At 44.1% G+C, this 13,366-nt stretch overlaps 1 protein-coding gene across 9 annotated transcripts in view; it reads right to left on the bottom strand.

Annotated features, from left to right (window-relative positions):
• Window positions 1–13,366, bottom strand: part of PAPPA2 (pappalysin 2) — a 478,727-nt gene that overhangs the window by 173,736 nt on the left and 291,625 nt on the right. For all 9 annotated transcript variants that reach the window (XM_068239634.1, XM_068239635.1, XM_068239629.1 and 6 more), the window contains 3 exons: window positions 10,509–10,637; window positions 8,705–8,796; window positions 8,422–8,618 (listed from right to left, as the gene is read on the bottom strand). In XM_068239634.1, the coding sequence (XP_068095735.1) occupies window positions 8,422–8,618; window positions 8,705–8,796; window positions 10,509–10,637 (418 nt within the window). The remainder of the gene's footprint in view (window positions 1–8,421; window positions 8,619–8,704; window positions 8,797–10,508; window positions 10,638–13,366) is intronic.

The following is a 13,366-nucleotide window of genomic DNA, read 5'->3' as shown; positions in this document are numbered from 1 at the left end:
AGCGTCCTGAAGGACGCTTGGAGGTCGCATTAAACAAAAAGTTACTGTTGCCATCTTGTGGCCAAATAGTAAAACTACACCCTAAACATTTTTCACATACAAATGAATTACTTATACACAAAAAATTAACTCATTACCTCCCACACTCCCCATTTTTTTTTTTTTTTTTGTAATTAAAAAAAAAATTACAAAATTTACAATTAAAAAAAATACATAAATAGTTAACTTAGGGACTGAACTTTTTAAATATTTATGTCAGGAGGGTACAACGCTGTTACTTTATAAACTATGGGCTTGTGATTAGGGATGGACGCAAAACTGAAAAAAATGCACCTTTATTTCCAAATAAAATATTGGCGCCAAACATTGTGATAGGGACATAATTTAAATGGTTTTATAACCCGGACAAAAGGGCAAATAAATTTCATGGGTTTTAATTACAGTAGCATGCATTATTTAAAAACTATAATGGCCGAAAACTGAAAAATAATTAATTTTTTCCCACATTTTTCCTATTTTCCCAATAAAACACATTTAGAATAAAATAATTCTTGGCATAATGTCCCACCTAAAGAAAGCCTAATTGGTGGCGGAAAAAACAATATATAGTTCATTTCATTGTGATAAGTAATGATACAGTTATAGACAAATGAATGGAAGGAGCGCTGAAAGGTAAAAATTGCTCTGGTGCTCAGGGGGTAAAACCGCTCAGTGGTGAAGTGAAGTACTTAAAAAAATGACTTTAAATTACCTGGGGCTTCTACTAGCCCCCTACAACTGCCTCGTGCCTGTGCCATCACCGAGTGATCCTCCAGTCCCCCACAGCGCCCCTCTTTCGGGCGGCTTGGCTAGTCGTCAACGGACACTGTGCATACACAGCCATAGCAGTGCGCGTCCTCAATTGCGTCCGTTGCCGGGAGCATTCTGTGCATGCGGAGTAGAGATTTCCCTGTACTGCAAATGCGCAGAGCTATCCACAGGAGTGAAAACAGGAGGTACACAGACTAGGGTCATGCATCCAAATGAAAGAGGGGCGCTGCGAGGTACTGGGGGAACGCTCGGGGGCGGTGACGGTTTCTATTTGATTTAGGTTCACTTTAAAGGAAAAAAAAAGCAACTTATCTGGGGCTTCTACCAGCCCCCTGCACATGCAGGACGCTCCCAGCGGCGGCAGCGTGACTGAGGACGTGCGCTGCCAGGGCTGCGCAGACGCACTGGCCTTCCACTGCCTGAGTCGCCGAAGACGAAACTGAGCAGCTACGGGGCACCAAAGGATCGTTCCGTGATGGCGAAGGCACAGGGCGACTGCAAGGGGCTGGTAAAAGCCCCAGGTAAGTTAAATTCTTTTTTTTTACGTTCAGTTTAGGTTCCTTTTAAAGCATCAATACTGTAGATGACAACCTACATTACTCAGATTACCTGCATTACAGTACATGTAAATGTGGTATATTCACAATAGTTCTGTAAAATTTAGTTTCAAAGGTAACACTAATTAACATAATCACTTTGCAAATTTGCCTAGTTCAAGTTGAAGTTGAATTGTGTTTTACAATCGAGCGGAGAGAAAATGCTGCAGCGACAGCAGAGAGAAGCGGGAATGTGTCACCCAGGTGATAGGCGGGGTGATAATCGCTTTGCAATGTAGCAGACGCCAACATTTCTGCTGCTAACAGTTTGAGAAATACTTTTACATGTGGTTGGGGTTTTTTTTCAGAGAGAAAATAAATGTTTTTTGTCACACAGGCTTCAGGCACATTTTCACCTCTTTTTCCTTGAAGACAAGAGAGCAAAAATCCCTGTTTGTCATTACGCCAGCACAAAGCACTGCCTGAATCCCAGCCTTCACACAATAGATACTCTAACCATTCACAACTCAGATGTGTGTCTCAAAGGATAATTAACCTATTCTTGACTTACTTTGCCTTAAACTAAACCTGAACCGAGTACAATTATTTAAAATAAACACATGATGTACCTGCAAACGAATAGTACATACTAACCTCGCCGTCAGTTCCTCTCAGTAGCTCACCATTGTCTTCTAACAATGACCCCATCCAGTTCTGACAAGATTTTGTCAGAACTCAAAATTATCAGTTGCTGTCCGTTATAACTGAAAGGACAACTGATGTGCAAAGTAATGTCCATATTTCCCTATGGCTCAAGTGGGAGGTTAACAGTGTGCTGGCCGGGAAGCTGTTATGGGGTAATGGTGATTTTCAAAATGGAGGACAGAGAATTCCATGGATCACAGTGGACAAACAGGATGCAGGAGAGGAGAAAGAGATTGATGAGTAGACGGGAGGTAAGCATGACATGTGTATGTATGTTCAGGTTCGCTTTAAGATGTAAGTGTGCCAATACTTAAAGAGGAACTCCAGTGAAAATAATGTAATAAAAAAGTGCTTCATTTTTACAATAATTATGTATATATGATTTAGCCAGTGTTTGCCCACTGTAAAATCTTTAAAATCCCTGATTTACATTCTGACATTTATTGCATGGTGACATTCTTACTGTTGGCAGGTGATGAAGCTGCTGCATGCTTTTTTGGCAGTTGGAATTTGGAAACAGCTGGAAACAGCTATTTCCCACAATGCAACAAGGTTCACAGACAGGAAACTGCCAGGAGTACCACGGTCCTCAGAGTTTCTTGTGGGAGGGGTTTCACCACAATATCAGTCATACAGCACCCCCTGACAGGGCCGTGCAGAGGGTCCTTAAGTGGGGGGTGCTCACATTTCTAAACCCCCCCCCCCCCCCGCACAGTAGTACCAACAAGTGGTAGGAAACCTTACCCCAAACCCCCTTTCCTTGCAGTGACAGGACTTTTTACGGTCAAAAAGCCAAAAAAAAACAAATTTTGAACAGAAAAGGGGTCAGCAGCACACTTAAGAGTTGTGGGTGGGGCTAAAGTGTGGCTATAATTATCCAGTATTTATATAGCACCTACATCTTCTGCAGCAGATTACAGAGTACATAGTCATGTCACTGACTGTCCTCAGAGGAGCTCACACTCTAATCCTACCATAGTCATAGTCTAATGTCCTACCATATTATTATTATGTATTTATATAGCACTGACATCTTCTGCAGCACTGTACAGAGTACATTGTCATGTCACTGACTGTCCTTAGGGGAGCTCACAATCTAATCTTACCATAGTCAGTTTAATGTCCTACCATATTATTATTATGTATTTATATAGCTCTGACACCTTCTGCAGCACTGTACAAGGTACATAGTCATGTCACTGACTGTCCTTAGGGGAGCTCACAATCTAATCCTACCATAGTCATAGTCTAATGTCCTATCATATTATTATGTATTTATATAGCACATTACAGAGTACATAGTCATGTCACTGACTGTCCTTAGAGGAGCTCACAACCTTACCATACCCCATAGTCATAGTCTAATGTCCTACCATATTATTATTATTATTATGTATTTATATAGCACTGATATCTCCTGCAGCACTTTACAGAGTACATAGTCATGTCACTGACTGTCCTCAGAGGAGCTCACAATCCAATCCCTACCATAGTCTAATGTCCTACCATATTATTATTATGTATTTATATAGCACTAACATCTTCTGCAGCACTTTACAGAGTACATAGTCATGTCACTGACTGTCCTCAGAGGAGCTCACAATCTAATCCTAACATAGTCATAGTCTAATGTCCTACCACATTATTATTATGTATTTATATAGCACTGATGTCTTTTACAGCACTTTTTGCATCAGATAATTCCAATCTGCTTCTAATTGAGAAAGGGATCGATTTTGTACAGTACTGATCTCAAAATTGATCCCTATCTTGATCATGCAAAGCAGATCGAACATGCTGGAAATGATTGAATGATCTGTCTGACACAAAAATTGCATTGTGCTTATTAACCTTTAGACATGTAAGGGCCCTTTTCCATTAGTAAGCACGATTGCAATCATGGAAACTGTTATTTCCACTATTATTGTTTAGCTCACAGCTGTCGGGAATGTAATGCGATTGCAACGAGAATCGCGCTGGCTGGCGATAGCACCGCGATTTACATGTTATTGGTCGCTGTAGCGATCGGAAAACTGCTGTGAATCCGCTTTTGAATCGGATCACAAGCCTATGGAAAGGGGCTTAGTGTTAGTTGGGAAGTTTGTCTTGCTTTCTGCCACAAATAACATTCGTTTTTGCCTTCAAACCTATGACAAATGGAGCCTGTGTGGAACCATGAGGATCAGCATGCCCTGTCAGATCATCGAGGAGCTGCAGCTCATTCAGTTATAAATATTGACACTACTCTCAGGAACCGCAAGTCTCAGCATGCTCAGTGAGGACTGGCTGGCCCATGTTTCCAGAGGCATAATTAGTATTTGCCTCTTAAGGGTTAAGAATGCTGTGGTAAGACAAATGGCCAGAGGAGAGATGACTGAGTGACCCCAGGTCAAGGCTAGTCAGAGGGGCATCTAAGCAGGCTCTCTTCTCTGCATGATTTCTGCCTGTGTGATCTGTGCTAGCAGTGTCTCCCGCAGCCAGGAACCCCCACCCTATGCAATTCAGTAAGTTGTCAGTTTTCTTCAAAAGCAATAGTCTCCTTGCAGAACACGCTGGCAGCCTCTAGTGAGGAGAGAGAGGAGGGGGATCGGGGCACAGCATACGTAGCGCATACCTCCCAACTTTTTGAGATGAGACAGCGGGACACTTAAACCACACCCCCGACACACACCCCAACCACACCCCCTGACACACCCCTAGTCAATCATTTTATAATATATATATATATATATATATATATATATATATATATATATATATATATATATATCTCCTTTATTAAAAAAATAATTGTGGGTGGAGAGAAGGGTGAGGGTGCCCAGGGTGAGGAGGTAAAAAATGATCGAGGCGCCAGCCGGCGGATGCGGTGTGTGGGATGTGGGTCTGGGATAATATTGTCCCTTCCTCCCTCCGAATGTGCTCCCCAGTGTCCCCTTGTATGTAGAAATTAGGAGCGCAGCGGAGCGGGCAGGCACTTACCATTCCTTATCGCGTACCGGGCATCTGGTCTTCTCCGCTTCCTGTGACTTCACAGGAAGTAGATGGAAGCAAAAGATGTCCGGTACGAGGAGGAATGGTAAGACTGCCCGCTCCGCTGCGCTCCTAATTTCTACATACAGGGGGACACTGGGGGGCACATTCGGAGGGAGGGACAATATTATCCCAGACCCGCATCCCACACACCGCATCCGCCGGCTGGCGCCTCGATCATTTTTTTTGCACATCTGACCCCCCCAGCCGCCCGGAACACTGGGGGGTCATTACGGGATAGCGGGACAGCCCCCCAAATCGGGACTGTCCCACCGAAAACGGGACGGTTGGGGGCTATGCGTAGTTCAGAAGGTCCTAATGACACTGATGAGGGTCAGACAAGGCTGCTGTGTGCTCGATTATACCTCCTGCACTGACTGTGCCTCTTCCTCCAACCACTCCAAGAGCCGGTCCACTGCCACGCGTGGGGGGGGGGGGGAGTAGCTATACGGTTCTAGGGAGAGCTGGAGGTGCAACAAATCAGAGTGCAAACAAGCAGAGAGGGAGGGCGGAGCTTCCGTGCCAGCACCAATCATAGAGCCACAGTTTGTTTCAGGCTCAGGCTGGAGAAAAGGGGCTGGTATAGGTGCCTTAGCAGCTCAAATGTATACATTTTGTATCAGCTCGTGCAAACAAATGAGGCACAAGTATAAGCAGCCCGAAATAACAGACAGCCAGTGCAAATACATGCAGTTGGAAACTCAATAAGAAAGAAGGGCCCAGAGCAGTGGGCCCCACAAAGGGCGGTGCTGGAGCGCCCGAGCACCCCCCTCTGCACGTGCCTGCCCCCTGATGGTCTGTTTGTGAAAAGGAATAGATTCCTCATGTAAAAGGGGGTATCAGCTACTGATTGGGATAAAGTTCAATTCTTGGTTGGAGTTTCTCTTTAAGTGTGCTTGCACCAAGTAGTAAGCCATTTATCAATAATGTAATGTACTTCTATAACAGATTTTGCTTTTGTTGTAATATACAAGCTGATCTCTGTCAGACCTCATTCACATTGTGGAGCTGCGTTATAAACTCTTATAACACAGCTTATCGCACTGCACTGATAAGCCTGTGGGACTTTCACAGTGTGACATTAGCATTGCACTGTAACGTGTAGCGTTATGGTAACTCACTTGCAGTTAGTTACCTCTAAATGCAAACGTTATCAGGTACAGGAAAACATACTTTTCCATGCCTGTATGCAGCAGCATTACTGTACCTACTTTAAGCAACAGTAATGCGGCATTAGAGCTTGTTCACACCTAAGCGGGAATCGTGCGATTCCCGCTAACTATTGTACCCTATGGCAGTGTTCTCATTGCGCGATAGAAGGCATTTTGCGATTATCGCTAGTTGCAAACGCGTTACCTGCAGCGGTTTGCCAGCGATTCTGGAGCGAAATTAGAAAGTCAAATTAAAAAGCCACACAGGTACTTTCTATATTGAATATAGTCATTGCAAACTTTGAGCATTACTTGTTAAAGAGGCATCATAGTGATAGTAAAATGCAGTAAATGATTCAGGATACCCACTTGTACGTTCATTTTCCTGGTTTCAGCACCAGAGACACTTCCTATCCTCTATAATAATATGCAAGTGTCCCTGCGTCTGTCCCTGTGTCAGTGCTTTTTTGCCCTGCGCATCTGCAGGGACAAGACGCAGAGACACTGCCGAGAGCCGGAGGAGGACGGGGCAGAAGGGTGGGCATGTGTGTGCGGCGTGCGCGTGCACATCACGTGCTTGTGGCGGTCGTGCGCATGCATCATGTGCGCGCGGTGGATGCGCGCGGCGAAGAAATGACAGACCTAGCCCGTTTGGAAACAGGCTAGTATCTATATATTGCATAATATTGGCATGCAGCCCCACCCCCTCTCAGTGATGCTTAGCCTGGATTATGTTGAATTCTTCTCCCAGAGCATTCTGGGAGACCAGGCATTATTCTCACTGGCTTTGGAATTCTAAGGCCTCTTTTCCACTAATGGTTGAGCTGTGTGCTCAGCAAGCAGTTACCAGGCAGGAGTGAGCAGTTACAAGGCAGCAGCAAGCCTATGAACTGTCCGTGGAAAAGAGGCCTAAGAAACAAACATTCCACAGAGTTGCACAGGATGTCCCTTTCTGTGATACATTTCAAAATGTAAATCAGGGTGAGGAAAGATTTTACAATGGGCAAACACTGACAATCATTTATAAATGAATATTGAAAAAAAAAAAAGCAATTTTATTCAAAATGTTATTTTCACTACAGTTCCTTTTTAAAGCGGACATGAACTCAGAACGTCCTCTCTGCTCTAAAAGATACGCAACAGCATAATAACCTTTAAACAAAAAAGATTTTATTTGTTACTGGTGATATAAATCCTAAAATAAATCAGCACTGTTTCTACTTTTATGATTCATGGAAGCAGACATATTGTTAACCTCCTGTGCTTTTAAATGGGCTTATCTGCCATCTCTGGCAATTGGCATTAGCAAACATGTGACACAGGGGAGAGATCAGATTACAACTTGTGATTAGACACAGAAGGGGAATTAAACAGGCTAAACTCTCTAAATACACACAGGATGCATTTCTGTTTTCTGTCTGTCCTGCGCAAGAGTTCAGGCCCACGTTTTAAAGGACAACTTAAGTGAGTGGTATATGGAGGCTGCCATATTTATTTCCTTTTAAACAATATCAGTTGCCTGGCAGCCCTGCTGATCTATTTGGCTGCAGCAGTGTCTGAATCACACCAGAAGCAAGCATGCAGCTAATCTTGTCAGATCTGACAATAATGTCAGAAACAAACACAATTGCTAACTTCCAGTCAGAGCAATATCCTGCCTCTATCTGGCCAGCAGACGCTAGTCAGCCAATCAGGTGCACTGTCAAGGGTGTATGACAGTGCACCTGATTGGCTGACTAGCGTCTGCTGGCCAGATAGAGGCAGGATATTGCTCTGACTGGAAGTTAGCAATTGTGTTTGTTGCAGTTGGCATTCAGTTTAGAGGTGGTGGGGTGAGTTCCCTGGAGGTGAGAGGTCCAGGGCTTGCCCGCACTTCCCTCTAGGTGTCGCATGGTGGTTTGGGGGCCCCAGTGAGTGAGAGAGACCTGGGGCCCCTGGGCTGTCATGTGGACCAGTGTTTGTGAATAATGTCAGAAACACCTGATCTGCTGCATGCTTGTTCAGTGGCTATGGCTAAAAGTTTTAGAAGCAGAGGATCAGCAGGATAGCTAGGCAACTGGTATTGCTTAAAAGAAAATGGCAGTCTCCATATTCCCTCTCACTTCAGTTGTCCTTTAAGGCAAGTTTACTATTGAATGCAATCACCTATGTGTACTGTATTTAAGTTTTGTGATAAATGTGTGACTTACCTTCTGTGCTGGTTCCCCTATAAGTACAGACACTGGACACTTCCTAGGATCTTCATGTGAAGCTATAGCCTGAGATGCCCACTGATCAATGTATTCCTGGGAGTTTTGCCCAGGGCAGTTCACAGACACTTCAATGTTGTCATCAGGAGAGCCATCAGCAGTATCTTCACTGGTTACGTAGCAGAGGCTAGGCTGTCCTGTCAAAACACATGTGATAGAGATAAAACTGGTCAGTTGTATTTGTGGCGTCTCACTTCTGCTAGAAGCGAGGTACTGCTCGCACCTTTGCATACATAGTTTGGCTCCAGTCGGCACCTTTGAGAACAGCCATCTCCATCCTGTAGGGCTCCATCATCACACTGCTCTCCCAGCTCCCTGTGTTCACAAAACACACCTTTATTAACACCGAGTACATTTCGGGTTTAATTCATCAGCATACTGTGTATTTAAAATCAATAATCAATATCGTACGGATCAATAATGCAGCACACGTGTATGATTCATATCTCACTATTTTCTAGGATACAGGCATGCAGGTTGGATTTCTGGAAAGGCCGCAAAGGTCCGGGTCTCGGGTGGCAGCAGCCCGAGGCAGCAACTGAGCTTGAAAGAGGGGTTGCTGCATATGAAAAAGGGGGCTACAGTACATCGTTGATACACATGGAACAGGGGACGGCATATAGGATGGGAGGGGCACTGCTGCCCATGAAAGGCGAGACACAACATACTTGGCCTAGGGGCACAACAAGTATAAATCCAGCCTTGCAGGCATGTCAAATCCAGTATGTATAGTATAAGCCGCTAGGGCTGTATTCCACTATGAAATAGTGCAATAGGCTTTCTTATATTTTTCACTACCATGACTGCACAGCGTTCCATCAGATGTATGGCACGATTGCAATGCAAAAATTGTGATCGGGAAAAATCGCATTGCAAACACAGCGCACTAATGGAATTGTCCCCACGTAGTTTCCACTTGTGAGTACCTTAGCGTTCTGTTTGTGCAGTGCAGGGGGTGATGTGAGCAGACAAGCTGGAATATCTGGATTTCTCATTATTTCCCCCATGTAAAAAATGTCAGCTACATCCTGCAGCTCATCCCTCTCTAACCAGCACAGTGTAAACAGTAGTGTTCCGCAGAGCCAGCACTGTCCCTCTTTGGCAATCATATCCCTCTGTTCCTCTTTCAAGGCTGATGTGCAGATCTGTGTAAATATATGTATTTTTCTTCTGAAAAATGTGTGTACCCGTATATACTCACATATAAGCCGACCCGCGTATAAGCCGAGGTACCCACTTTACCCTCAAAAATCAGGAAAAAGCGATTGACTCACCTATAAGCTCCATCCTCAAGTATAGCCCACGTCACAGTAGCCAGATGAGCCCCAGTACAAGTCAGCACCCTTTCCTAATAGCCAGATGTGCCACAAGGATGATAGTTGTGTCTCAAGACATCACTAGATGGGGTCATGGATATGAGATACAGAAATTGCCACACAGGAAGAATCCTGCTGCACCGCTGACACGTTGCTTGCACGCTCTGCTCCACAAGCCAGGGGACACAGGTAATCTTGAGCAGAGTCCTCTGCACACCATGTTTCAGGGGAGGGGGGTGGGGGCATGGACACAGCAAGGAGCCAGCTGGCAAAAGCAGGATTACTAGTGCACAATCCTTATGCTCCTCTGCTAGTAACAAATCAGACTACACCATCCATTCTGCTCAACCGATTCGCATATAATTCGAGGGGGTAACTCTTCAGCACTTTTTTTGTGATGAAAAAGTAGGCTTATACGCGAGTATATACAGTAATTCACTCTAAACTTTAATCCCATCCTTTAAATCAATATATTTCTTATTTGCATATGTTAATACGAAGATACTGAACAAGGATAGGAAGGACCAGTGGCATGTGAAAATATTTTTCTTATGAAATCTTTATGGTATGCATGACTATGGTTGTGCCAGGGGCATTATTAGAGGTGTGGTGGAGGTGTGATTAGGGGTGTGGCAGGGGGGTATCTTAAGAGTCCCTTTTTATCATCTCAAAAAATTGGGAGGTATGTATTATCAGTCTTGTCTGACTTACTCATTCACATCTCCATCCCCACAGAAAGGGGCGCCATGTATGTGAATCAGGGGTGGTGAAGGCTCTCCAAGCTCCTTCCCAGTGACAACCTGAACTTGGTATTGGTACTTCTGGCCAGGGGTCACCTCCCTGTAGGGGTAAAGAAATGCACATATTAGCACAGATTTATTTGTTTTGGTGTCACCAAGCGAGATCTGCGTATTACTGCACCTGATGAGTGAGTAGGGCATTCTTAGCACTGGCTTTACCTATATCTAATAATTATTAGATGAAAACATGACACCCCAACTTATGCAAGTGACGTGGTCGTGACCGTTCTGCAACACAGAGGAGCTGAAAATCACCTTCTTACCCGCTGACAACAAAATAATAAAGTCTATAAAGGTAAGCATTTACAATGGACACTTGACAGTATATTTAAATGCACTGTTAAAGGAATACTAAGGTGAAAATACACTGATGAGATAACCAATTGTATCTATCCTCCGACTCCCAAAAATTACTTATTAAGAAAAATGACTTACTAAAAATGACTTACGGAGATATCCCAAAGTTTTATTTTATGCCTGAAGGACATCAAGGTGAAAATAATAATACACTAATAAGATATATAATTGTATCTATCCTCCTTCTCCTAAAAATGACCTTTTTTTAAATATCTCAGTTTTATTTTATGTTTAAATCTACTTAAATCTTCTTTTACTTTTACTGTTTTATTAGGGCTCATTCACACTAGAAGCGCTTTTCTAAACGTTTTGCGATTAGCGTTTTTAAAATCACTCCCATTCACTTTCATTAAAATCGCAGTAAATATCGTGGAAAAATCACAATTTTGCGATTGCGTATCCGATTTCAGTGAAAATGAATGGGAGCGATTTTAAAATACGCGAATCAATCGCAAAACGCTCAGAAAAGCGCTTCTAGTGTGAATGGGCCCTGACTGTATCTGCTCAATATCACTTTCTTTGAAGTATGCCAGAGATAAAGTCTATGAGAAATAGTTTTTGCTCTCATAAGCTGTCCTATGTGAGGAAAGAGTTTTATGGCTGTAATTCCTTATCAGTAGTCGACTGGATAGAAGAGAAACTGTCATTTGCATACCTGAATTTTAACTCTTTTAGGCAGAGAAAGAAACAGAGACACAGCCTAGTTATTTGTATGCTTAGCACTGTACCTACACAGGTTTATCTCATCAAACTATTGATATTCCTTGGATTCATGGAGACCCTATAAAGTACTGGGTCACAGAGAGTTTACTTGTTCCCACTGCAGATTCAGTTTCACAGAGACCAATCTACCCAACACCGGAATAAACCGTCAAAGAAAACCCAGAGTCCTAAGGGAAGCAGCCAGACATAATACTGAGAAGCGTAGGAAACAGAAGATAGTATATCTGTAATGTGCCTTCCACGTTTTATTTCTGTGTAGCTGGATGTGGACAGGCGTTTCTCAGGGGAGCACCTGATATTCCTCACTCTACAATGCTGCAACGTGAGGCGTTACATGTAGAAATCTGTACAAGAAATCGTTGTTCGGGTCACAGCCAGAGAGAACTATAACAGAATAACCATTCTGAGCGGTGTTTTTGCCATTTTTGTTGTTTTCCCTTGTGGTTGTAAAGTATGACTATGACTGCTGCTCTGTAACTGTCAGATCCACTGTGCGCCAGAAGGCTAGAATCATCTCCTCGGATTCCCAGAGGCGCCAATATTGTCTAATCTGCTAAAACGACAGGTAAGCATTTCTACAAAGTGAGAATTGCCCACTAAAGCAGTATCATTGGCCCTTCTGACACCATCTAGTGTCTTTAGCTCTTGCATGTCTGTGGTGGAGCGTAGTTTCCAAAAATTGTTGCTTTTCATTTAGATAAGACACTAGTCACATAACTTTGTTATTATGCCACAGACATCCGCTAGAGATACACAGACATACATAGTATACTGAGTGCCAGCATAACATGCAAGTGAGGCACTGTGAGAACCACTTAACGACCGCCTAACGCCGATAGGCGGCGGCAGGGCGTAAGTTGTTTTACATGAAAATGGCCGGAGGGTGTCTCCGTGAACAGCCTGCAAGCCTCCGATCGTGGCTCGCAGGGGAGATGTAAACACGCGAGGAAGAAATCCCCTGTGTTTACATCATACGGCGCAGCAGCACCGTAAAGGAGATCGGCAATCCCTGGCCTCAGATTGGCCGGGATCGCCGGCATCTGATAGGCTGAAGCCTATCAGAGGCGGGGCAGGACGGATCGCCGTCCTGTGCCACCCAGAGAGAGGAGGGGAGGGAGGGAAAGAAAGGGAGGATGGAAATCACTGCGGAGGGGGGCTTTGAGGAGGCCCCCCCGCTAAACACATACAGCTGGCGGCGATCAGACCCCCCAGCAGGACCTCCCCCTAGTGGGGAAAAAAGGGGGGGAAGTCTGATCGCCCTTGCGTGCCTGCTGATCTGTGCTGTGGGCTGGAGAGCCCACGCAGCACAGATTTCTGAAATATAGCCCGGTCCTTAAGTGGTTTCACTAAACAGCCTTAGGGCTCAAACTCACTAGTAGCCTTTTCTAAGCACTACGGATCTGTAAAGCTCTTGCTAATGCAATGCTATGGGGGATTATTATAAATTCACATCGCTCAAGTGGGATCACACCCATTGCATTACATTAGGAATGTGCTTGTGCTTTTTAAAATCACGAGCACTTAGTAACGGCTTAGTAACGTACTGCTAGGGGCTCCAGGCCTAATGCTCTAAAGCATGGAGTTATGCACGTTATTCTATACAACTAAGGGTGCCTTCACACTTAGGGCTTATTTCCACTAGTAGCAAATCGCGGCCATTTTTTGCATGCAATTTCGGATGTGTAATCA

The sequence above is a fragment of the Hyperolius riggenbachi genome, chromosome 6, assembly GCF_040937935.1.
Source record: "Hyperolius riggenbachi isolate aHypRig1 chromosome 6, aHypRig1.pri, whole genome shotgun sequence".
Classification (NCBI taxonomy): Eukaryota; Metazoa; Chordata; class Amphibia; order Anura; family Hyperoliidae; genus Hyperolius; species Hyperolius riggenbachi.
This window is presented reverse-complemented; position numbering and strand designations above follow the sequence as displayed.